Consider the following 27,695-nt stretch of genomic DNA (forward strand, 5'->3'; position numbering starts at 1 on the left):
TTGGTCTTATGTCAAAGCGGTAGGTGGATCATAACAAAATGTCCAGACACTCTGTGACCAAAATGGTACTGAAACAGACGATGACAGACTAAAGGCCGAAATACTAAATGTCTTTTTCCAAAGCTGTTTCACAGAGGAAGACTGCACTGTAGTTCCTTCTCTAGATTGTCGCATAGATGACAAAATGGTAGATATCGAAATAGACGACAGAGGGATAGAGCAACAATTAAAATCACTCAAAAGAGGAAAGGCCGCTGGGCCTGATGGAATACCAGTTCGATTTTACACAGAGTACGCGAAGGAACTTGCCCCCCCTTCTTGCAGCGGTGTACCGTAGGTCTCTAGAAGAGCGTAGCGTTCCAAAGGATTGGAAAAGGGCACAGGTCATCCCCGTTTTCAAGAAGGGACGTCGAACAGATGTGCAGAACTATAGACCTATATCTCTAACGTCGATCAGTTGTAGAATTTTGGAACACGTATTATGTTCGAGTATAATGACTTTTCTGGAGACTAGAAATCTACTCTGTAGAAATCAGCATGGGTTTCGAAAAAGACGGTGGTGTGAAACCCAGCTCGCGCTATTCGTCCACGAGAATCAGAGGGCCATAGACACGGGTTCACAGGTAGATGCCGTGTTTCTTTACTTCCACAAGGCGTTCGATACAGTTCCCCACAGTCATTTAATGAACAAAGTAAGAGCATATGAACTATCAGACCAATTGTGTGATTGGATTGAGGAGTTCCTAGATAACAGAACGCAGCATGTCATTCTCAATGGAGAGAAGTCTTCCGAAGTAAGAGTGATTTCAGGTGTGCCGCAGGGGAGTGTCATAGGACCGTTGCTATTCACAATATACATAAATGACCTGGTGGATGACATCAGAAGTTCACTGAGGCTTTTTGCAGATGATGCTGTGGTGTATCGAGAGGTTGTAACAATGGAAAATTGTACTGAAATGCAGGAGGATCTGCAGCGAATTGACGCATGGTGCAAGGGATGGCAACTGAATCTCAATGTAGACAAGTGTAATGTGCTGCGAATACATAGAAAGATAGATCCCTTATCATTTAGCTACAAAATAGCAGGTCAGCAACTGGAAGCAGTTAATTCCATAAATTATCTGGGAGTACGCATTAGGAGTGATTTAAAATGGAATGATCATATAAAGTTGATCGTCGGTAAAGCAGATGCCAGACAGATTCATTGGAAGAATCCTAAGGAAATGCAGTCCGAAAACAAAGGAAGTAGGTTACAGTACGCTTGTTCGCCCATTTCTTGAATACAGCTCAGCAGTGTGGGATCCGTACCAGATAGGGTTGATAGAAGAGATAGAGAAGATCCAACGGAGAGCAGCGCGCTTCGTTACAGGATCATTTAGTAATCGCGAAAGTGTTACGGAGATGATAGATAAACTCCAGTGGAAGACTTTGCAAGAGAGGCGCTCAGTAGCTCGGTACGGGCTTTTGTCAAAGTTTCGAGAACATACCTTCACCGAAGAGTCAAGCAGTATATTGCTCCCTCCTACGTATATCTCGCGAGGAGACCATGAGGATAAAATCAGAGAGATTAGAGCCCACACAGAGGCATACCGACAATCCTTCTTTCCACGAACAATACGAGACTGGAATAGAAGGGAGAACCGATAGAGGTACTCAAGGTACCCTCCGCCACACACCGTCAGGTGGCTTGCGGAGTATGGATGTAGATGTAGATGTAGATGTAGATGTTAGGAAGGCATCAAGCAGAATTTTTATCTGCTGTTTTAAATAGATATATTTTGCGTTTATTTTTAGTGGTTTTGGTTGAAATGGTTTTGAGACTCGCTAAAATGACCTTATGTTCACTAATCCCTGTATCCATCATGATGTTCTCTATTAGATCAGGATTATTTGTAGCTAAGAGGTCAAGTGTGTTTTCACAACCATTTGCAATTCGTGTGGGCTCATGAACTAATTGTTCAAAGTAATTCTCAGAGAAAGCATTTAGTACAATTTCGGAAGATGTTTTCTACCACCGGCTTTGAACGTGTATTTTCACCAACAAATTGAGGGTAGATTGAAGTTTCCACCAATTACAGCTGTACGAGTGGGGTACTTATTTGTGATGAGATTGAAGTTTTCTTTGAAGCGTTCAACTATTATATAATCTGAGTCGGGGGGGTCAGTAGAACGAGCCAATTATTATTTTGGTACGGCTGTTGAGTATAACCTCTAGCCATCGTAATTCGCAGGAACTATCTATTTCAACTTCACTACAAGATAAAACTACTACCAACAGACACAAACACACCACCACCTACTTTCAGTTTCAGTGATTTCTATCAGCGCTTGAAGCTCTGGTACTTTTCCAACACAGCTACGACAATTTACAACTACAATACCGACTGTTGCCTGGTCGATTCTCGTCGTTTCTTTGCCCTGCACCTTTTGAGACTGGAGCCCTTTTTGATCTTTCCAAGACTGTCTAACCTAAAAAACTGCTCAGTCCATGCCACACAGCCCCTGCTACCTGTGTACCCGAAACCCCACCAACCTATGGCGAAAGTCGAGAAATCTGCAGGCTAGACAGTCGCAGAACCGTCTGAGCCTCTGATTCAGACCCTCCACTCAGCTCTGTACCAACGGTCTGGAATCGGTCTTGTCGACAACTCAGATAGCCGCAGGAAACCAGAGACAATCTCTTCCGATCCACAGCGACACACATCATTAGTGCCGACATGAGCCACCACCTGCGGGGACTGATGGCCTCAGAGCCATTTGAACCATTTTTTGAACCACCACCTGCAGTTGGCTGCACTCTGTACCCTGCATGGCATCCGGAAGGACCCTTCCCAAATCTTGGATGACTCCCCCCCCCCCCCCCCCCCCCCCCGGTATGCACACAGAGTGCACATTGGCTATCTTCCCATCCTTACCTGCCATATCCCTAAGGGGCTCCATCACCAGCCGAACTTTGGAGCTCCCAATGACAAGCAATCCCACCTTCTGTGCTTGTTCAGACCTCTCACGGAAGACCGGCCACTGCTGCAACAGGCGAGGCCGCCCTTGCTGGCTCAGAATATGTGTGCCTATGTGCCTGCCCTGATTATGACAATATGGTTGAAGAAATACATTTTAAAATTATACTTTATTAAGTACTATTAGTTTCAAGCACAGCCAATTCCCAAGTGTATATACCAGAGATGAGGCTACATCAAACAAATTACGTGCATTTGTAGGTGTTCTTTGTGGCTATGCAATAGGAGAGCGAGCACTTTCACAGCTGTGCTATGTACTCGAGAATTAGCCATAGGCTGGAAACTAGTAGTGCTTAATAAAATATAATTTTAAAATGCAGCCTGTTGGAGCAAAGTCATCCTTCAAATTTATCGTGGGCCTGGTGCCCACGCAGAAGAAATTGACATTATGACTGTTTGTCAAAAAATTGTGTAAGATCCAGCAATAAATTCTTGACTTATTTCATCACCCAGCATACCAGGATAAACTTGAGGATTTAAACTCAAAACACAGCCTCTAGTCCACATGCAGATTTTGGTCTGTCTGGTACACGCAACACAGCAATTGCACCAAATAGGTTAAATGTTGTATGTTGCACCAACTAAGCATGTTGTTTAAGGAAGTTGTCCCATGCTTTTTCAATAGCATCTGGACAGAAAGATGCTGCTTGAATTCATGATGGGAGGCAGTCATGATACTGCTTTTAGATCCCAGGAAGGGCCATTTGCCTCTCACCGACTGTATAGCAAAGACTCATGGACAGCTGATTAACAAACACCTAGTCTGGATTCTTGAAACCAGAACATAAATTAGTTGTTTTCAGCCTGGAATCTAAAAAAAAAAAAAAAAGGTCATTTCATACTGGACAAACTCATCCAATTAGAAGTAACTATTGGAAAACATTTGTTACACTGACATTATTTTATTGGCACCATTTCAAATTTAGAGGAAACTTAATATTATCCGCCACCTACGTAGGCAGGTTTTTTGTGGGTGGCTTTTCTTATTTTTCTTATTGTTTCTAGTTTAAGAGTTCTTCCTTATGTGCCAATTACATTTCTTGACAGAATGGTGTTCCCGGGATTATTCAATTTATCGAATTGCTATCTTCTGTTCTTCTTACAATCTCACAAGCATCACGTCACCTACAGTTTACTTTTAAGAGACTGGAAGACTTGACTCATATATTAACACTCTTCACACTACTATTTTAATTAACTGGAACTTTGAATGAGGGACATCATTCTAAACTTCAAAATCTCAGTGAAGTTCCTTAGCTATGGTTATATAGTGTACAGAGAAGCTAGATCTTCATACTTAAAGATTCTAGACGAAATCTACAGGCTCGCTCTCTTAAGAGTCATCGGGCATATTTTATCTTGTGTTTTGGCAGATATTTGAAATTTTGTTTTGAAATGTGTAGCTGCTCATCATGTATTACATATGACACCCAGTGTTGATGGAAAACGTCAGTCTGTTTCCCATTACAAAAAAAATATTTTTAAAGCAGATTTTTATGTGCTCATTTGATGGGGGGTAGGGGTCTTTGATCAGTATAGCGCGATGCCTGTTTCATCAATATGTATTAAACATGGACAGTAATACATGAACAATAACCAGTACTCCAGAAGTCACAGCTCCACCTTGGCCCACGCCGAGTGCTTTCGCCAGCCATGTGGCACTACTGAGTTGCTGCTGGACAGTTGTTTATTCTTCATGTTTTACTGTCCCTGCTAATACATATCAATAAAATAATATCACACTTGACAAATCCAGGACTGCTCTATCAAATGGACATGTCAAATTCTGCTTCAATTCTGTTTGTACTGAGAAACAAACCAAAGCTTTCCTTCAATAATGGGCACTGCATGAAATAAGTGATGAGCACTATTTGTTTGAGTGACTCCAGCTACACAACACAAAAACAAAATTGCAAGTATCTGCTGAAAACCAGGGAAAATATGCCTAACAATTGTCAGGAGAGACACATTATATAATTAAGGCATCAGACAGGCCTCAGGTATGTATCAGTGTAGTCCCATACCTAGTTTTTGCAATGCAACTATTAAGTTACGGTACTTCTTACTAAATTTACACTCACGAAGTACAAAAAAATAAGCACCTTATCCAGAATTCAAAAAAATATTTTTGGCAGTTTTTCATATGAATGTCACAAGTATATAATTACATTTAGAGAAAGATATAACTATGCAGATGTGCTGTTGTTCCGCTTTCCCATTACTAACCAAGCCACTACTTACTGAATTATGCTTAAAAATGCCTTATCAGCTATTTTGTACCTGATGCAAGCATTTTGATTTGATACCACTTTGGTGGCTTCTGTTTTAATTTTGATGTTTGTTTATTCAAGTAGCTTCACATTTGGTCTCAATACGATTGATTTGACCCTGTGGCAACACTTTCCACCATAGAATAAGGTTTTCATTGGGAATCAATGTTTGATTAGAGGTGTTATATGGACTAAACAATTCAGTCATCAGTAACTTCTTCCTTTTACAATTAAAGCCTAAAGGATTCCATAAGGAAGAATGGATGGACAGCCAATTTAATCTTTCGCTGTATCATTTGACACAAAGAAGCAGGTAAGAAGCAGAGCGAAGGAAAATCAACTATAAAAAAGTAATAAAATACAGTGATGAGTGCCAGCGATGAGTAACGAGACACTCCTCTGGGGCAAATGCCAGTGCACAAGGTCAACTTCTGAACCTGACTGGCAGTCCTGTAGTTACTAGTAGAATGTTTGCATCACAGAGGGGTAAAGAGAGGTGATGAAACCATAGTAGGTAAGTAAACCACTCTGTCAGATAATATGTGAAACTAGATCCACCACTTAAATATCTTCACCTATCAACAAAGGTAATGAGTCCTCAAGCGTCTACATTTGCTGCAAAGCAGCAACGTTGGGGAACTCTAATAGGACATAGGCCACCAACATCAGGACAGCACAATGACAATGGAGTTGGTATTCTCATCTGAGGATGTGACCATCAGTCAGCCACGTTTAGGATGGTATGTTCCCTAAGAAGAGATGTGACACTGGACTACTTTATTGTTTGTAGAGGCTATGACATACCATAACACATTCAACGCCTCCTAAAGCAGAAGGCACATTGTTGACCGCAAGTTGGATTTTGAAATCTCATTTCGAAGATTCCCACCCCGTCAACCTACTCTGCTCAACTGATTGACAAGCTCATTCCCAGAATCTTGAAATAGTTGATATCCACAGGAATACAATCAGGCCCTCAGTAGGGTGGATGTCAGTAAGAAGATCATGTGATGGTTTATCCCATATTATGTTGGTGACATGCCATTCCAGAATAGCATTTGCAGGTAGGGAGTTGTCTAAAGCATGACCTATTACCCTTCTTAAAGATCCATTTTGGTGGGTGCTCTGTCGGCTAATGGTTTATGAGACACATGGTAATCATGAAATAATTAATCTAGCAGGTGTCATTGTGTACCCAAATGGATCTGTGTTTCCTGAAGGGCAATACATATTGCTGGGTTAAGTGATGGTAGGACTGAGTTTCATTGAGTGAATGATGGCTGCAAGTGTAACTAGGGGTAGTGGGAAAGAGGTGAAAAGATAGGTGACATTTCAGTTCCTCCTTGCACCCCCTATTGAGTATGTGTGACATCAACATGTTAATTCCATCAGCAGCAGAGAGAGGACATGTCTGTTGCTGCTGGGCCCCTGATCCTCTTCACCTTTGGTTTTTCCTTACATTTTTTTCTTATTTTTATCCTAACTCTCCTCAAATAATTTTATCTCTGGTTGGGAGTATCACATTATGTATTTGAAAAGGAAGATGAGTAGATTTTTCTGAGACCCACAGTTCAGGCCTCTGTCAACTACCAGTTGTGTTGGACTGTGAGGTAGTGTTAGTCTGTCAAATACGTCCAGAAGAAGGTAATCCTCTGCTAGGTGTACTTGCTGAATAGGACTCTTTCAAGGCAGGGGGGGGGGGGGGGGGTTGGGAACTGCAGGCCCCTGTGTGAGAGTAGACGAACACAAGAGGTGAGGAAATCGTCTGCCTCACAAAAAGACGTATTTACATGGCCTTCGGGACCAGACACGGATGGAGAAATGGATATCTCTATTCTAGCTATAGACAGGGGCTTGGTCACTGTGTTTGCAAAGTTTACTGTCATTAGCAAACACCAGATGAGGGTGAAACACATGGTTTACACCACTGTGGTAAACCATTATGTTTAGGTTTTCACATATGTCCCTTTCAAAAGACACAATAAAAGCACCAATGTCAACTATGTTATCTTCTCGACGTCGTTGTATACAGTCCACAAGGAGGACAGCCTGTTGTTTCAGGTTTGTACACAGTTCACTTTTTTGTGATGTGATTTCACATTAAAAAATAGCACCCTCAATCATTTTGAGGCTGTTGTGAGGAGTCATGGTGACAGGAACATCACTGCTTCCCACAGGAGATGAATACATTTGACTGAGTAAGGGCTGCCACTTTAATCACGATGGAGTTCCTTCACATTCTGATAAATGAGGTTACTTCCCTGAATTTTTCCTCAATTTGTTCAACAAAAAGCAACAATTTTGTGATCAAAAATAATTCGCCATTTCTTTAGGTTCAAACCAGGTACTGAGGGGATTATTTTTCACCTTTTCTTTTGAAACTGAATTTCTCTCATTGTGTGACGAGGGATGGGAAAATTTCCTAACTAAAATGATCCATTCTCTGTAGTGAGACACTGCAATTTGTGTGTATGAAATCTCCTATTAGAGGAAGGAATTGGAGCTGGGAGAGCTGGTATATATAATAAGCATAATGATATGCAAGATGATGCATATATAGGGTGATTTCATGATGATGTTACAAACATTCAGGGATGATGGAGAAGTGTAAATGTATCAATTTGACTTACGGGACACTAGTCCGGAAACAACCAAGCAGAAAGGTATAACTGAAGTTCTAGTCAAGTTTTGCCTTAGTCTCACATAGTACTGGAACTAAAGGTCCAACTTCCGTATTCTGATCATGACTTAACAGAATTCTGAAGACTCCGTAGTATCCTCCAATACTTTCCTTTGTCAATGCACTAGTAACAGTACATGTAACTTTATGTCAGGCAGACCAAAAATTCTAAGCCTATGGTACAAAAATAATGGTCCCCATTTACCTGCACAAGCTTCACAAGCTGTTACATTCAGAACAACTGTTGAAAATGGCATCCCCTAGTGTCAATGCATGTCAGTGCAAGGCATGGCACCATTGTACAAAGATCTTTCGTATCCATTCTAATACCCCTGTGGTGTTTGAACAGTGTCAGTCTTGAAGAAATCAAGGGGTGTGTCGGGCGAGATCAAGTAAATTTGAGGTTGCAGGTATGGACATAACTCAACCAGCAAGGATTCACAAAATATACTTCTTGTGAAACACAGCAGGCTCTTTATTCAAATCATGCGGATTGTGACACCACTCCTCACAATTGGCTACTAATTAAATTGTGTTTCTATGGATTACTGTCTCAGAGATGTGACTAGAATTGCAATTTCCCATCATAAAGGTCACAGTTTACAGTAACTCACAGAAAATCACTTAGTGCATCTGAAGATATATGTGGGGTTACGTGCAACCAGCTGTTCTTAATCTACAGAAATGATTCAGGAGACAATTGGAGTGTCCTCCTTCAACTGTTTGCAAATGATTCTGTCCTTTACTGTCCAGCAAAGTCACAAGAAGATCAAAACAAATTGCAAAAGTACTTTAACGAGGCACCCGCATGTTGGGGTAAATGGCAATTGACCTTGAACTGTTAGGTTCTCCACCTGAGTATTAAAATAATTACATTACATTTTGGTTTCATGTTAAATCATAAAAATTTAAAGATTGTCAAATAAACTAACTACCAACAGATTACAATCAAGAACACCTTAAATTGCAACCATCACACAGAAAATGTTGTAGAGATGGTGAACCAATGAATTTTTTCTATCACACAACACTTGGAACATGCAACAAATCTACTAACAAGACTGTCAACACTATACTTGTCCATCTACTGCATTACTGATGTACTGTAGGGTGCTTACAAGACAGGATTGACAGAGTACAGTGAGAAAGTCTAAGGAAGGGCAATTCATTCTGTATTATCATGAAACAGGGGAGTGAGTGTCATGGGTATGTTAAGTTGGGGTAGCAATCACTAAAATAAAGGGATTTATTTTGTGGTGAGATCTTTTGATGAAATTAAAATCACCAACTTTATCCTTCAAATGCCAAAATACTACATTGACCACACGCTACTTAGACAGAAATGAACACTGTGATGAAAATAGAGCTCACAGAGGCAGATTTAGTTGTTAATTTTTTCCCTCATTCCACAGTGAAACAGAAGATAAACAGCCTGTTAGTGGATCTTGCATCATACACTTAGGTGCGAACTGCATAGCAATCGTGTAGATGTAGACGTATATCACCAACTAGCACGCACTCTCAGTTTGCAAAAAAAGGTTATTAATAGCCAGAACACATGCAGAAGTGAAGAATAGATGTTTTACATGAAAATAACCATTTGGTAGGCAGAAAAATAGTAATGGAGGATGGAAATTGAGGAGGGGGGGGGGGGGGGGGGGGACAAAACTGGAACAGAAACACTCCTGGATTTCTTAATGTATTTCTCCCCGGGTTACATCACAGAAAAACACAGTAGAATAATGCTACAGATATATTTGATGGCTTACTACATTATTCATTCGTTACCATGAGGTAGAGATTCAAAATGCGTACTGTTGACCACATTGCACGCATGTGATTGGTCAGATAATAACACAATAGCAATAAAACAAAAGCTGATGTACAACCAATACATTAAAGGAATTAAACTTTACACTGTTACAGAAAAAGGTGTGAATTTTTTAATTTCAAAGAGCATTTCTAAAAACTCACCAAAAGCAATAAAAGACATTTGAGGTAAGACCCAGACATCAGAACATAAAAGGCAATTATTGGGCAACTGTAGATTGGTTGATTGTTGAAGTTACAAGGACCAAACTGTGAAGTCATCAGTTCATTCATCCTGTATGCAGGAATAATCCTCAAAAGGAGGATGCAAAAGGCAAATCCAGGAAACCTGATTGTAAATAAGATACAATAAGACAGAGATAAAATCAAGGATAAGTAGGAGGGGAGTGACAGGGGTAAGGTGTGCGAGCCGTCCTGCCCGGAATGCAGCTGGAGGTCCCTTCTGAAGAAATTGATGGGGTCATATGACCACCAGCAGGAGAAAGCTTCATCCACTTCATATGCAAGTCACAGTGCCACCCACTCAAACGGGGGTTCTCCCCAAGGGTACCACCCAGCCTCAGCTGGGTACCAAGCCAATAAACTGTTACTCAGAAACCCTGTGCCCCAGCCATAACAGGCATGTATTTCTGGCACATGGGGATGTATCAGCTCAGACACCAACAGGGCAATCCCTGTGTGCTCAGGGGGTTACTATCATGCAGGTACTTCATGACAAACCCCCCCCCCCCCCCTCCTCTTTCTCCAACAAAGGGATGCCTACCATGCTAGGTTTTGGGCGTACTGCATTATTCAAATATCAAAGTACAAAAGACAATTAAAACAAGTAGAAAGATTTATATATTCAGCAACCTAGACAAAAAAGCAGTAGTGTTATATCTCAACGAGGAACTTGAAATTTTAGCTCAGGAAAGGAGAATGTAGAGGAACTATAGCTTCAGTTTAAACGAACACTTGAGCATGCACAGGACAGATATTTACTCAGTAGAACAGTTCATCATGGAATAGATCCTCCATGGCGTATAGTCACTGTAAAGAAACTTCTAAAGAAACAGAGACTACTGCGTAATAGGTATAAAACAAAGCATAGGGCTATAGAGAGATGCTGAATGATTCCCTTTTGGCAGGCAGGAGAGGAATCCATAAAACCTAAAGTGACTACCATAGGAGAATAGTGTCTAAAAATCTTTCACAAAACTCCGAGAAATTCTGGTTGCATGTAACAGTTGTTTGTGGTACCAAAGTTAATATACCCAGTTCCTAGCGAACGAGACAGGAACTGAAATTGAGGGTAGCAAAGAAAAAGCAGAAATGCTTAACTCTGTCTTCAACTGATCCTTTACAAAGGAAAATCCAGGAGTATTGTCCCAATTTTATTCTCATACCAGTGAAAAGATGACTAAAATATTAGGCTGGTGCACAACTTTGCCACATTTTTGTTTTGCACGTTGCTATTGTGGTTGCTATGGGTTTATTTATCAGCTGTCACTTTTTATTTGCTGTTTGTTATTTGAGTTTGCATAGTGTCATCCTCTCATTTGATGATAGTGAGTGGAGCTGTGACGTTAGAAAATGGAACGTCAAGTGGAGAAATTGCAAAATTTCTGACCTATTCTTCTCTTTGAGTTCAATAGAGGGGTGGCAGCTGCGGATGCAACCAAAAACATTTGCTTCACGTATGGGGATACTGCCATTGGGCAGACCATGGCAAGAAAATGGTTTTCTTGTTTTAAGGAGGATGGTTCCGACATTAGTGACTCTTGAAATTCCGGAAGACCTTTGGGGTTTGATGAAGATCAATTAAACACATTAATCCACAATGATGCAGATCTGTGTACTTGAGAACTGGCAAAGTGATGAACTGTGATAATTCCACCATCATGTAACATTTGTGTGTTAGGAGAAAGGTATAAAGCTCGGATATCTGGGTACTGCGTGCTCTAAGCCATAATTACAAACATCAGCTGGTGGTCATACATGCATCTCTGCTTGCTCATGTCTTGAACACCACCACCCATTTCCATGCTGTATTATTACTGGTGACAAGAAATGGTCTCTTCACGCTAACATAAGGAACAGAAAGGAATAGTTGAGCCCAAACAAAGTAGCAACACTTCTTATAAAGACCTGCACACACCCACAAAAGATAATGTTATGCATTTGGTGGGACAGCATTGGTATGGTGTACTACAAACTACTTCCCTGAGGTGTAACCATCACTGCTGACATTTTTTGTTAGCATCTGAGATGTCGTCACATGCAGTCCATGAGAAAAAACCAGGAAAACTACATGAAGTGGTGCTACCCCATGGTAATGCCCACCTGAATTCTGTTATGCTGACAAAAAACACTTTACATGAGTTGAGTTGGGAAGTCATTCTGCACCCATGCCATTCACCTAATCTTGGACTCTCAGATATTCATCTTTTCCACCTTCTATCAAACAACCTTCACAGAACTTCCTCTCCAGATGAAACTGTGCAAGTTCTTCGCCTCAAACCCACATGATGTCTACAATCATGGAATCGAAAAGCTACCCCAATGATTGCAGACTGTCGTAAATAGTGAAGGAGAACATATTACTACCAACTGAAGTCTCTGTTATGTGTGTCTGTTGTGTTTATTAAACTTAGGGGAAAATGCTATGAATTACTGCACCAACCCAGTACGTAAAACGTGTCAGTAGCATTGACTAGCAGCTGACATTGCTGAAATTGGACAAAGCCCCAGGGACCGATAAACTTCCTGTAGACTCTACACCCAGTTTGTGGCTCAGAACAGACCCCCTGTTACTACAGTGCCACTGCCAGGGGCACAGTGGAGGAGGGGAGTCACTCAAGATTTGTTGTTGTAAGAGCGCATATGGAGTAAGTGAAATGATGAGGTATCAGATATTGACCCATGCTGAAACATCCATATTAGTATGCAGTGCAGCCTCCACGTGCAGGAATGCAGGCGGTGACCTTGGCATCCAGCTGAACGTACAGATGGTGAATAATGTCCATGATACGTTATTCTACGCCTGCTCGACCAGTTCACACAGTTCTGTAAGGTTGTTGGTTAGTGAGTCACATGAATCACATCTTGTCCCATCATATCCCACACATGCTCAATTCACATGCTCAATTGGGGACAAGTCTGGAGAATAAGCTGACCAGGGAAGTTGCTGGACGTCTTTCACAACATGCTGAGTTACACAGGTTTAACAGCAAAAGAACAGTTCTAACAACACTCTGCATGTACAGAGTGCTTGTTAGCATCCCCTCCATAAGCACCAAAGGTGAACAAGAGTTATAGCTTATTGCTTCCCATACCATAAGGGCTGAGGTGAGGCCCGTGTGTCTTTGACAAATGCACTCTATGGCACAGTGCTCACCAGGTCTCCATCATACACGCAAACGACCATCTCTTGCATCCAGGCAGAATTTGTTTTCATCACTTAAGACCATGGTGCACCATTCTATCTTTCAAGTCATCCACTGCCACTCCCAGTAGAACCATCCATGTCAATGCTGTGGCATGAGCAGAAGATGGGGTAAAGATGTGCGTGCCTGTAGCACAACTCCTAATAAGTGGTTCGCAACAGTTCGTACTGACACATCTGGGCTCACAAGACCTCTTATACACGCTGCAGTAGAAGTACAATGTCCCACTGCTGCTCTTACAATGCGACGATCCTGGGCACCTGTGTTGCGGGTTTGTCCAAACCTATTTTTAGAATGTTCACGTGATCACTGATACCAGCATCGTTGCACAACTGTTGCAGCACATCCAACTTGTGTTGCAGTTCTCCAAAAGAACCATTCCACAACTCAGAAAGTTACATTTTTATCCCTTTCAAACTCACTCAGTTGGCTGTAAGAGCACAAGTGCATCTCCGCGTCATGGTTGCCTGCTTGCATCAGATGTTTTCACCACACTGAGCCTTCTGGCTTTGAGCATTCCCTATTAAATGGTAGATACAGAAGGCGCTCTGGTAGCTAAGCCATCTAAGCTATCTGTTTGGAGACAATGTTGAAACCATTATCAATACAGCTACTACTGCCCCCCCCCCCCCCCCCAGGTGGCATCTGCAGTCACTGGATCAAAATCAACATCTTTTTCTAGGTGTACTTTTTTTTTTTTCAGCGTGTGTATAATCTACTGTACATCCTTTGAACAACATTCCTGACTAATAACTGGAAGAAAGCACAGGTCACACCTGTCTATGAGAAGGGTTGCAGATATGATACACGAAACTACCATACAATATTCTTGATGTCCATTTGTTGTATCAACATTATCATCATCGTTCTCCAACTTCAGTCTCTCGGGTGTGGTATATAAGTGCTCGCCCTTTCCTTCTGTTCCAGAACAGCTTCCCATTTGCGTCCTTTCTCCTCCACATCTGATCTTACAGTCTCTATCCAGCATTTTCTTGGCCTTCCTTGTGGTCTTCTTTCAGGTTGAAATACCTTTTGGCAGGTCTCTGGCTGTTCATTCTCATTATTTGCCCTCACTACTGAAGCTCACATGCCTTTATGACACTGGTAACAGGAACCTCAATAACAGCAACTTTTCTATTCGCCTCATTCCTGATTTTGTCCTTTCTAGTTGTTTGGTTCATAGTTCTAATGAATCTCATTGAATTCAGCTTAGGTCTTTGTTTAGTAGGGTACATGTTTCTAAACCATTTGTTAGGATTGGTATGAAATAGGTGTGGTACATGGTTGCTTTTGCTTTTCATGGCATTTTATCATCCCAGAGAAGATTTCAGATTTGACTGAAGAAACTGATCGCCTTCTGTGTCCTACTGAGTATTTCCCACTTAATGGTGTTGTCTCTCGAGATGATGCTTCCTAGGTACTTGAAATGTGGAACAGGTTCTACTTTGACTCCTTCTAGAAATATATTTGAGGTTGTTCCTCACCTGTTGATGGTTATTTCTATTGTCTCTGTCTTACTTATTTATAGTCTGAAATTTTTGAATGTGTTGATCCAGTTATTAAGTTTCTTCTGTGCTTCAGCTTCTGTCTCTCCCCATACTATCAAATCATCAGCAAAAACCAGGGCATTTGGTTCACTGTCTATTTTCTTGATTTTATGATCTTGTTCATTACTATTACAGACAGGAGTAGTGAAAGGGCACTTCCTTGTTGAAAACTTCTCTTTGTTTCACACCACTCCGATTGTCCGTTGCCTATCTGGACACACAGTAGCATTTTTTGGTATAGTATCTTGAATTTATCAATTAAGTACTTTGGCACCCTTAGGTCTTTCAAACATTCCCCTATCTTGTTTCAAGGAACACTGTCATACACTTTTTCAATATCCACAAATATAATCACAAAATTTCTTTCATAATCCCAGTACATTTTTGTCAGCATTCTTACTGCAAAAATAAGATCCATAGTACCTCAGTCTTTCCCAAATCCATGATGTTCTTCCTCAAGCAAAGGTTCTACCACTTTCTAATTCTCATTTCTATGATCTTTTCAAACAGCTTCAATGTGTATGACAGCAGTGTGATGCCTCTGATTTCCATATTTTCGTCGACTGCCCTTTTTGAACAGAGGGATGATGACTCCTTTACTCCAATCTTCTGGGATCCTATTTTCTTCCCAAACCACTGATAACACACTATAAGACTAATTTAAGCATAATATTCTAGCAGCCTTTATGATTCCTGAGCTGAGATCATCAAAGCCTGTACACTTTCCATTCCCCATGCTCTTTAATGCTGTTTCTACCTCACACCATGTTAATGGGTGTCTGTTACTTTGGGCTTCATTAATTACTCTACAGTCATTGATGGTTGTGTTGTTCCCATCTCCATTTAGCACCATGTTGAGTATTTTTTCATTCATTCCTGATCCCTTTCTCTGTTCATATTAAGTTACCATCATCTGTTTCCTACTTCCCTGACAGTCTTCCTCTATTGTTGTTGTAAATTCTTCCCAGCACTTTTTCTTGTCTTCCTGGACCAGTCTTTTTACAGCTAGTTCCTTTCTCTCGTATTACTGAGCTAGATGTTCAACTGCTAATTCGTTTTTATCTATTATCTGTTTTTCATGGTTTAATTTTCTTTTCAGTATGTTCCTATCTTTCACTGCTGTTTTTACCCAATCATTCCAACATGGTGTTTCCTTCTCTTTTGGCATGGCGCTCATTTTTCTGCAAATGTCCGTGACTTCTCTAACAAGGGTTTCTTTGAATAAAGACCATTCTTCTTCTACTCCGCTTTCCCAGTTTTGGGTAATTCGGCCGTTATTCATGCTTTATGCCTTCTATTGTTTTCCATGTCCTTCAACAGCCAAGTCTTAATCTTTGGCATTCTCTTTCGTTTAAACTTTGGCACCTGAACATCTTTAAGGTCAGCAGTTAATAGGCAGTGGTCACTATGTAGGCATTCACTGGGTATGACTTTAACATCTGTAAGATACAGACCAATTTTTCTATCAGTGATGATGAAGCCTATCACAGTCTTGCGCTTATCATCCAGCTGCATCTCATTATTTTATGACCTTCCATCTTCTGATACCTCATGTTTTGTATGGATAAGTTGTTTTGCACGTAGAGATCAATTAGATTCTCTCCTTCCGCGTTTCTGTTCCCATAACCATGAGGAGCAATGATCGTTTTCTCATCCTAGAGTTCCTGTAGCAGCTTCAACATTCAGGTCACCCATAGTGACAGTGTTCTACTCTGTTATTCGTTCTTCAAGTTTATTAAAGAAAAGCATTTTCTCCTCCATGATGTATCCTGTCTGTGGTGCATATACTTCCAAACCGTATGCTGTGTATTACCAGCCTTTAGTCTCATCTGGATGAGCCTCTCACTCTTAACCAATTCACACTTCTCACATAACATACTGAAAGCTTTGGATCAAGGCAGTCTGGTAGATGCAATATTTCTTGATTTACAAAAAGAATTTGATTCAGTACCACCCCTACATTTATCACCCAAAGTATGATGATATGGGGCACCAAGCTTAATTTGTGGCTGGACTGAGTACTTTCTCGTAGGGAGGACGCAGCATGTTATCTCGGATGGAGCATCATCGACAGACGTAGGAGTCACTTCAGGTGTATCCCATGGAAGTGTGCTGGGTCTCTTGCTATTCATTTTGTATGTTAATACCATTCAAGACAATATTAATATTAACCTCAGGCTTTTCACAGGTGGTGCAGTTATCTACAATGAAATACAGTCTGATCAAAGTTAGGCTTCGATATTATTTCAAAGTGGCATATAGATCGGCAGCTTGCTTATGCCAGTATTACACTATCAAATTTCTTTGTCCAATATCTTTGTCAAGGAAATTTGATGGTGTAATAGGCAAACTTTGTCAAATGTCATCAAATATTCGATCAAATCTAGGGCCTTGCTGTAGATTTGATCAAAGAAGTCACTTGTCCTCTGTTCACTACAATGTTACCACGTGGAGCACTAGCATCGCTGCAGTGTTCTGTCAACTATAGTGTTTTTATAAACATTGCCAGTAAATACAATTGGTGTGTACCAACAACTACAAAATTATTAGAGATGTATGAAGCTGATGAAGCAGTTTACAATGTGAGGCACCCTGAATACAAAAACTGATAAGAAGATTGGAGACCTGACCTAACCTAACCCAACTCTCTCTTGTAGCAAAGAATCTGAGTGTTCCAGTGAGCCTGTCTTCTGAAGATATAGCAGTGCTTAAGTGAGTATTGTGCTTTGTGATATGAGGATACACTTCACTGAGCACATACAGAAATGTAGGCCTATGCTCATCCATTCTTAAGTAATTGATGTACGACTTTACGTCCTCCACTATAAGCTCAGGTAACAAGTTTTGTTGAATGCTTTTATCGTGTCATTGTAAAACCCACGGCTTCGCCAGGCACGTTTCCTTTTTTTCCCCCGCTTCTCTTCTGCATGTGCACACAGTGCAATTGTGGTACTTGCAACTGCTGCAGTTGATAACAAGTTGTTGTTGTCAGCCATCTTGAACTTTGATGAAAAATATGATGACAGTATAATACCCCTTTTTAGCACCACGTCAAAGATCTTTGTTAAATATATTTGACGAATATTTGATCACATCTTTGATCAAATCTTTGACAAAGAAATTTGATGGTGTAATACTGGCCTTAAGTGCTCACATAACGACAAGACATAATACCCTATGAACAGAACACCAGTGAGTCACAACTGGAATCTGTAAATCTAACAAATACCTGGGTGTGACACTTAGTAGGGACATGAACTGGAACAATCACACAGGCTCAGCTGTGGATAAAGCAGTTGGCAGATTTTGGTTTGTTTGCAGACTACTATGGAAATGCAATCATCCTACACAGAAGATTACTAAAAATCACTTGTGCAACCCATTCTAGAATACTGCTCAAGTATGTGGAACCCATACCAAATAGCACAAAAAGTGGATTATTGAACATAGAGAACAGCAGCATAGATGGCCACAGCTTTTTTTGACGTGAAAGTGTCACGGAGATGTCAAATGAACTAGACTGAAAAGTCTACAAACAAAGTTCTAGGACTGAATTTAAATGATGACTCTAGAACTATACAACAACCCCCTACATATCGTCCCCATAGGGATCATGAGGACACGATTAAGTTAATTACAGCACACAAAAGAGGCATTTGAACAATCATTCTACCCACACCACATGCGTGAATCGCTGAGGAAAAAGTCGTAATAACTGGTCGGTGGGCTGTACCCTTTGCCACGTACTTCACAGTGGTTTGCAGCAGATTACATCTGACATTCAATACATGAAGACGAGCACATGCAAAGAATGCAACGAAAAAGTACAGCACAGGTAAATGTTTTCTCCATCACATAAAAAGTCTTTTTAGACACCCTAACAAGTAAGATATAGAGCTTAAACAGTGGAGTGTAATTAAAATGAAATTTTCCCATATTTTTCGCTGTTCTTTTACACAGGGCAGTATAAAACAGCAACCAGTCAGTCTAATTTCAGTTTTATTTATTGAAAAGATTTCAATTATCAATTATTAAATAAAATGATTATTCAAAGTAAAGAATTGCAATTCATGCAGTCCAATGAGTATTACGCTTTTATGCAGTTAAACTGTGTGACAGCAATCTTTGTATCTATACAATAAGGAAACACTGGAAATCCAGAGACAAGTATGAATACCGTAGAGAGAAATTTATAAAAACCAGAAGCAACAAAACACCTTACTAATGTTGGAAGGGTGAAAATGAAATTACTATCAGCAACAAACCAAACAAACAGCAACAGCAGCTTTTCATACATAGCTGCTTTTCTGTTATGGAAGAGTTTTGGCTACTTGGTTGGGTCATTAGCTATGCAGATGAAACTGATGTGATTAATAAAATGAACAAGTTTCAAACAATATTTACCAGAACACACAACAAAACCAGATAGCAAGACAGGGAAGGATACGAAGCTAAAATTTCGTATAGTAATTGACACCCCTGTAACAACATAAGGACGGGAATCCTGGAAACCTATTAAGAATGGCAATCAATCATCTGAAATGAAAATTAATATACAATGTAAAAAAAAGAAAAAAAAAAAAAAAAAAAAAAAAAAAAAACAGAGCATGGGTGTATAAAAAGGAAACAACACACAACATACTGGAAACTGTAATCAATTATAAACTAATAGGAAAGGAAGATAAAATGGTTGACAAAGAAACAGATGGCTTAAATAAGGGTGGGACAGACAGATAGCCTGCTCTGTAGTTACAGTCTCTTTGAGCATGTACGGAGTGCAATCAATGTCATTTATTGACAACTATGAAGCTAATGTTAATGATAGTTAACAGTCAATATGTCATACAAGTGCAGTTCACAATAAACTACTCGTTTGCTACAGCAAATTTTGGTTTTATTTCACATCTCTGAACCTGATTAGTCATGGAGGAAGAACATGTAGGCATGTGGTGATCTTTTCATGTCATGTAAAATATACAGTATCCACAATGTGGCAAATGGAAACCATATTTGGGAAATAAAGTTAAGCCTTGATTAAGATAAAACAAAAATCACTTACACAGCAGGGGAAAAGATGAAAACAGCTTAATAAATAGATGGAATGTCCAGACAGACAGGAAAATATTTATGGTTGTCAAAAGTAATAGAAAAGAAAATGCTGAGTATCTTAGTAGATAACATCAATGGATGGAAAGGGCTCGCAGTGATTCTACAGCCTCATTAAAAAAAGCAAACAGAGGTTCATCTCACATTTAAGCAAAGTCAAAGTCTTTTTGACAAACAAAAGCTGAACAACATCAAAATGTGCATGAGCAATGTAAGTGGCATTAAAGGAGTTCAAATGCAAAATGAAAACAGAAGTGAGAGACAGAGAACCTAATTGATAAATTTGGTCTCCCAGAATTGTTCCGTTGTGGGCGACTGTAATAAGGTTCCTCCTTTCGATCAGTGTAGAAACACCAAAATGGCACATGTAGAGATCAGTGATCAAGGAATAGAAAAAGCACCTAAAATTGCTTCATTGTGGAAACACATCTGGACCTGATGAGATAAACATATGAAGCAACACAGAATATACAAAAGAACTTGCTCCCTTTGTAGCAGCTGTTTACTATAGATTGCCATTTCAATGAAGGCCACCTAGCAACTGGGGGGGCAAAAAAAAAAAAAAAAAAACCACAGGTCATTCCATTTTTCAGGTAGGCTTGTCAGACAGATACACACAGCTATAGGCCTATAACACTGATATCAACCTGTTCAAGTTTAATTTCCACACATTAAAACCTTTTTGGAGAACTAATACCTCCTCTGTAACAGAGATTTCGCGAAACTCAGATGACTACCTGAGCAATGTAGACAGTGGTACCCACATTGATGCAGTTTTCCTTGGCTTTGGGAGCCATTCATTCCAGTTCTACACTGTCGGTTTAGTGAACAAAATATGAGTTTATCAAGTATACAACAAAATTTAGGTCTGGATTCAGAACTTCCTAGTGGATGGAACTCAGTATATCATTGTTAACATAATGAAATCGAGAGACATAAAAAAAAATTTGGGAGTACCCCAACAGTGTGTTAAAGGGCAGCTACTGTTTACAATATACATAAATAATGTCAGAATCTCTGACACTGTTCATAAACAACTCTTATTTTCTACTGAAATTAGCAATGCTGGAAGACTGTAGATAAATTCAAGAAGACCTGCTGAGGAGTGACAAATGGCACAGGAACTGGTGGTTGATCGATAACATAAATAAATACATTATATTTCATATGGATATGTGAAAGGTCTGTTTTTGTTCTATTTCACTAATGTTAAAAAATCACCGGAAACAATAAAAATAGGAAAATACCCATGACTAACTATCTGCAGCAATATAAAGGGCAATGACTACATTAAATTAGTTGTCAGATAACCAGATGCCAGGATAACATTCACTGGAAGAATCTGCAAAGAGCGTTGAAGTGGTTTCCAGAACACTCATACAACCAGTTTTTAAGTATTGCTAGTACGTCTGGGGCCTTTATCAAGCTTAAATAGTAATAAAGAGGATCCAACACACCCCAAGAGGGCCATTTCACTTGCTGACTGGAACGTTCATTAACATATATGTTTTTCTTTGAAAATATTGTGTATTCTTGGAAACTCTTCTCATTATAACCCTATTGGAATGAACAATACATCTAATATAATGTATCAGCAGCGAAGGGAGGACATGATAGTCTTACCTCAAGTACCCTCTGCCACACATCAAAAGATGGCTTTGGAGTACACAAGCAGATGAAAAGGAAAGAAAGCAGACTTACAGATAGAGATAAAAGTACCAATTAACCAAAACATTAGCAACATGAGTTTAATGACTAACAAAAGAAGGATTTTCTTTAAGTTAACACAAACTCTTCTGAAGTAGACCCAGAGTGACAAATTATGTATAAGTGGAAAAAAGGCAGGAATGGGTCAGAAAATAGGCGGAAGAAGATATTTTAAGTGCAGTGTAATTGAGTAGGTCTACGATGAGCTTCTCAGTAACGGTCTACACTACAAATTAGGAACACTGTTGTAGATGATTGGACTAGACGCTGAATTATACTTAGATACATACTCAATTTATCGGGTAAAATTAATTAAATTACGGTTAAAAATTGTATGGTGAAGTATGGCAAGTAACAATAATAAGGGCGTCACAGGAAATACATAAATATAAATGCCAAGACTGTGCAGAAAACATTGAAATAATGCAGGCCAATATGAAAAAAGCAAATATGTTACAAATTTTCTTGAAAAGAGAGGACATCAACTAGCTGACTAAGGATTATGTAAGTTCTACGTAATTACTTTCTTCTATTACTTGCGACAGGTAAATGCTCTCGCTGCACAGTCAATCGAACATATTACACAGTTTGCATTTGTTTCCGAATTGCATAAAACATAACGTATACGTGCCTCCATGAAATTATAAACCTAGATTACATTCCCGCTTAAAAGCGTCTGCTAAGGTACATCCAAGTAACAACAGGTCACTGACATTAACTTACCATGACATTACTTCCTGCATTCCCATGTTTTGTACGCTGACGAAAAAAACTCAGCATGTATTTCACTTGATTACAGGTGAAATAATTTATTCAAAAAATCTTTCAACTCTTCCAATACAAATATAACAGCTCTAAAAGGAGCATATGTAAATAATTACTGCTTCTTTAGGGTGAACAAAATTGAATAAATTTAGCATAACCTTGGACCACGGCCAAACATTACACAAAAATTTCAGCACAAAGCATTAGTCTCCTGCGTGTGGAATAACATGCCACTGCTTGCTTTTGTATTAAATTAATTATCTTTTAAATGATTCAATGTTTTGCCTTCTTTTTTCATGTTCCCTTTGTAACTCATGCTCGTGGACGCGGACGACCTGCCGTCCGTCAATATCATGTTATGTCGACGACACACATTATATCGCATCTGCTGAAGTTCGTGCTCACAGTTTTATTGTATCATATGATTCCCTGTTTCTTTAGGTCGGGAACGCTTCACAACGGATTTTTCATTCAAAATATGTTGTGCACCCTAGTATTTACATCATTTCCCTGTAGATATAAATTCTATTAGGAGTTCTCTGTACTAGTACTAGACTAGACAATGCTTTGATTAATCGATTTCCACTCTACCATTCTGCCAAAGATTTTCTTTATAAATATTTGTTTTAAATTTGCTGCTGTGATCTTTGAAAACACATAGCTGTGAACATAAGCGGCCGAAGCCAGGAAAGCTGTAAACAACCGTTGTTTTGTTATTGTTAGACAAGGAGTGTACGAGGAGATTCTGTTTGCGGTGAAAGATGACGGACCAAAGCTTAATGGACAAGTCTCTTCGTTCTGTTTTCGGTATGTAGTGATATAGAATCGTATTCAAAGGTATTTTTCAAAAATATGTACGAAATCACCAAATTATCTTTTCCTCTTTTTAGTGGGAAATATACCTTATGAAGTAACTGAGGAGAAATTGAAGGATATATTCAGTGAAGTTGGCCCAGTGCTTTCATTCAAGTAAGTTGTTTCGAAGAAATTCCTATTCATATAATAGACACGGCCACTGCCAATTTCACAAAAGCCCTTGTATTTCATGACTTTCGTAACAGTGTTTTTAATGTTTGAGTTTTGCTAATGCTGGCGTCGTTTTAAAACTGACAAAAATACTATAGTGGTCGTATTGACACATACACGCCCTCTTATAACATACCCGACTGCAGTTAGGGCAAGACCCACGCCTCAATACATTTCAGCTAAGTAACAATATTAGTTTGCATAATCATTCAGATGAAAAATTATGATTGAGAAGAAACTTGATTCCTTACTCACCATTAATAATCTTTAAATGGCTGGATACATTTGAAGAAACCCATGATAGAACGTCAGTCGAGCACACGCACTAGGATACGATAAATATATAGTTACAAACTTACATTAGTTACATGAGCTTATGTTTCACAGTTCATCCACATAATTGTTTGGTGAGTGGTTACCTGCAATGAATGCGTTCAGTAGGTCCTACATGTATAAATACTTAGTTCTGTGGTAATACATTAATATATGCATTCATTGATATTTTTCCTTTTATTTCTTAATCTTACCTCTTATTTGGCTTGAAATGCAGAGAGTGGTACTATACGGAGAAAAATGAAACCATTCCATTACTCTGACACTCGACTCTTTTGGTTTACTGGCATATGCTTCAAGCAGGCCCAAATGAGACTACAAGGACATTGTTAAGTCCAGAAATTTGGGAATACAACTGTGGGATGTAATGGTCAGTTGACACTTGGGCAATGTTGTTTTGGATAAGCAACTTATGACTCTTTTGACCTCTGTGTTTATTGCAAGAGTGGGGAACTGGTGTTCAATAAGTTTTTTTTTTTTAAGTGTTGGTTTCATTTGGGATTCCAATACACCACGTTATTCTCAACTATTTTGACTACAGTATCCTGTTTTTCAGCTTCATATCAATTCAGTGCAGCGGCATTACACCACCTTACTGAGGGTAGCACAGTACACTTAGGAGTTGATCATTGCACCATGTAGGAGGACATCAAACAGAATTGTGGTATCATGTATCAGTACCACCCCACAGCGTATCGAGGTTGGTTGGTAATGGAATGGTAAGTTTACATCTGATGCCAATAGTGGCCATGCGAGATCTGGCAGACCCAGTGGTGACTATCCACTGAATAGGACGCTGGTGACAGCCACTCGGACCACTTGCAGCCACTACACTATGACACCTCTATACGTGCTTCATCGTTGTTGACACTGAGATAGCTAGTCTGGATTATTTGTAGTGGGTCTTCATACATTTGGAGAAATAAAAGTAAGTCTTCTGTTTGTTGTTTAAACTTTTTCTATAATCATTTCTGTTCCTGTCTAGCTTTCCTTGATGACAGTTGCCACACAACTATTTAGCCCATCTCTCCTTACAGTTGCATACAAAGTAGTACTCAAGAAGAATAACGCCTTCAGTCCTAGAAAACCGTTGCCATGACTTTACTAGCTGAAGGTTCTACTTTGAACTTTTTCTTCAGAGTTCTGGTGGTATGGTGCCACTCCATGGATTACGATTTCTTTCCTCGTTTGAAGTGATGAATCCATGTTTAATCACTTGTAATGAAGATTTTCAGTAACACCCAAGCAGTTCTGCGCAGATGGTCCTTTGTTACCATTTATTGTTTTCTGTTAGGTGGCAAGGAATCAAGCAGGCACACTCGCTTGAATACCCAAACTGATTGATGAGTGTACCAGCACTACCACCAGAGATGTCCATCCAGTTGAGCAGTGAGGTGTCTGATTGCGATCCATCAATCATCTCGAATGAGTGTATCTGCACATACCCACATTGCAGGTGTCAAGGCTGTGGGCGACTGGCTGGCACGTGGGAGATCAGGCAGGTTTGCATGACCTTGTTGCGATGATTCCAGACACCTCATCCGTCTACTCACCGTTCTTTTGTTCACTGTCGGATCTCCAGAGACTTTCTGCAAGCAGCTTTGGCTATGTGTGCTTTTTCGCCAAATCAAACTCGGTGATAGCTCTCTGCTTGGAATGCACTTCTGTTGCAGATGCCATTTTGGAGGCTACATATAGGGCTGCCACCTATCGGAACTTCATGAAGCTCTAGTTTCTGAAGTGAGAAGATTCCACGATGTCTCACAACAAATTCAGTATTTTTCGAAAAAAACGATTAAGTAAAACGTGTTGCATTGCTTATTGAACACCCCTCATACAAATCTTTTCAACATATGAAATTCATTACATCCATTGTGGTAGAGCTCAAGAAAATAAGACACAGCACAGTTGTAAATTCTGGCCATGTAGGAAAGTGTAGCTCATCCATGAAAAAGACTATGTAGAAAACAATTGTGCAATCCATTCTTGAGTACTGCTCAAATGTTTGGAGTGCAAGTATGAAGATGACTGCATGATAAATTCTGTGCAAGAGCATGTGGACAATACTTTGGGGTTCCACCAGTGTGCTCTCTCTGTCCCACAGTACTTGCTTTGGCTGTTCTCTCCCCTGGAAACAGGGGAGTATACTCAACATAATGACACCATTCTGCTTGTGACACTCTTGAAAAGTTCATAGATTCAGAAAACTGTAGCTACCATTAATTGTCTCTTCTTATGCAGCCACCGTGTCGTGTGCCCCTCCCCCTTTCCCTTCCACAAGGAGGCCACGGTCCTTTCGTGAGTTTGTGTGTGCCACTCACAGTTCCCTGAGCTATTGTAGCCCATTCTTCCTCCCTGGTCTTCATTTCCTTCCCTGTGCCCCTCACTTCCCATCTCACCCCTTCCACTGTGTACCTTTCTCACCACCCTGCGGGCCGGGGTGCTAGAATACGCCCGAGGTATTCCTGACTGTCGCAAGAGGTGACAAGGAGTTTCACACCTTTTGACCTTTATGTAATGGTTTCCTGTAGCGTCTGACTTCCATTTTTAAAAACTTTCCCGAAAAGCGAGCCAACTAAGGAAGGGCGCCTTACGTGTTGCATCGTGTCCATCATGCGCTGAGAGCTATCGCATCCATCGTCGACTTGGATCTGCACTTCTGCTCATTCTCCAACTGTTGGGTGAGGTCACCCTCCTTGGTGCAATGTCACCCTCCTTGGTGCATTTTCTACGCTGACAGTGGTAAAGGACTAGTTCGCTTGGTAGCACCTGGTATCCAGCATGGGAGCCAGTCCATTATGGTGGGGCCGCCATGTACCTTGTTGGTTGTAGCTCCTTGAGCACACAGGGAACGCTCTGCTGATGCCTGCACCGTTAACTCCCCACGAACGCCGAGGAGTAGATGCCCGTCACCCTGGGGCATCGAGACTCCCAGCAATGGCCATCCTGCCAGGTGGCCTTTGCTGCGGCTGGGTGGCATCAGGGTGGATGACACGCGATGAAACGTAGTACATCATCTCTTGCTGGTAGTCAAACACCAGCAGTCTCTAAGTGTTCACGGGCTCAATTCAATGCACAGAATTACAACCCCAAATTGTTCACCTCCCTGGCCATACCATAGGAGGAACGTCAGGCTAATGATGGCAGCGGCTCTTATTCACCCTGGTACCTTGTATATTAAAGAGCTGATTGAGAATCTTTTATGACGATGAAGCCTCAGTTTTTTGTGGAACATTTAGAGGACAAGTTTGGGGAGGTGGAGGGCTTTTCCAAAATGAGATCTGGTTCAGTCTTGATCGAAACAGCACCCTCTGCCCAGTCATGGGCATTACTCGCTTGTGACAACCTGGGGGATGTTTCTGTAACCATCAGGCCACAAAAGAGCTTAAATATGGTCCAGGATATCATATTTCACAGGGACCTTCTTTTGCAGTCTGACGATGAGCTGCGCACCAATTTAGAACAGCAAGGTGTATATTTCGTTCGGCGTGTCCATCGGGTTCCAAGGGATAATCAGGTTGCCACCGGTGCCTTCATGATACATTACCCGAGAAGGTCAAGGTGATGGTCTACCACTGTGATGTAAAACCCTATATCCATCCCCCAATGCGGTGCTTTAAACGCTTGGAAGTACGGCCGGCCCACGCGTCTGATGCATAAAAGGTTACTGGGTAATGCGTAATTCACACCCCCGGGTTGACAGGTAGGGTTTGCATGTACCTCCTGGTACAGGCCACGACCAGGGAGGGATAATTGCCTGAGCTGTAACCTTCCCACGTTGCCCATTGGTCCCTCCATCAGGTGTTAAGGAGGTGTGACCTGAGGTGTGAACAATCACCTAAGGTGGGTGTACCCTCTTGTGAAGGGGGCCCCAAGTTGGAAAGAGCGCGCCATCGGAGACGCTGGCAATCATGGGGGATTTCCTCACAACGAGTCAATGATCCTCTCCATCGACTTCGACATAACGTACACGTAATGAGGCTACTGAT

The 27,695-nt window shown here is 40.5% G+C and overlaps 2 protein-coding genes across 5 annotated transcripts in view; one reads left to right on the forward strand and one right to left on the reverse strand.

Annotated features, from left to right (window-relative positions):
• Positions 1–22,921, reverse strand: part of LOC124776907 (protein phtf) — a 192,835-nt gene extending 169,914 nt beyond the window's left edge. For all 3 annotated transcript variants that reach the window (XR_007015666.1, XM_047252114.1, XM_047252113.1), the window contains exon 1: positions 22,306–22,921. Coding sequence is in view for 2 of the 3 variants with exons in the window: in XM_047252114.1 (XP_047108070.1) it covers positions 22,306–22,331 (26 nt within the window). In the remaining variant the exon portion in view is untranslated. The remainder of the gene's footprint in view (positions 1–22,305) is intronic.
• Positions 22,922–22,988: 67 nt separating this feature from the next.
• LOC124776908 (cleavage stimulation factor subunit 2 tau variant) overlaps positions 22,989–27,695 on the forward strand; it is an 89,625-nt gene continuing 84,918 nt past the window's right edge. Inside the window, exons 1-2 of one of the 2 annotated variants that reach the window (XM_047252116.1) lie at positions 22,989–23,154; positions 23,238–23,316. In XM_047252116.1, coding sequence (XP_047108072.1) covers positions 23,109–23,154; positions 23,238–23,316 — 125 coding nt within the window. In that variant the 5' untranslated portion in view covers positions 22,989–23,108. The remainder of the gene's footprint in view (positions 23,155–23,237; positions 23,317–27,695) is intronic. The other variant, XM_047252117.1, reaches the window with a different exon arrangement.

Source organism: Schistocerca piceifrons, chromosome 2 (assembly GCF_021461385.2).
Source record: "Schistocerca piceifrons isolate TAMUIC-IGC-003096 chromosome 2, iqSchPice1.1, whole genome shotgun sequence".
In the NCBI taxonomy this organism is placed as follows: domain Eukaryota; kingdom Metazoa; phylum Arthropoda; class Insecta; order Orthoptera; family Acrididae; genus Schistocerca; species Schistocerca piceifrons.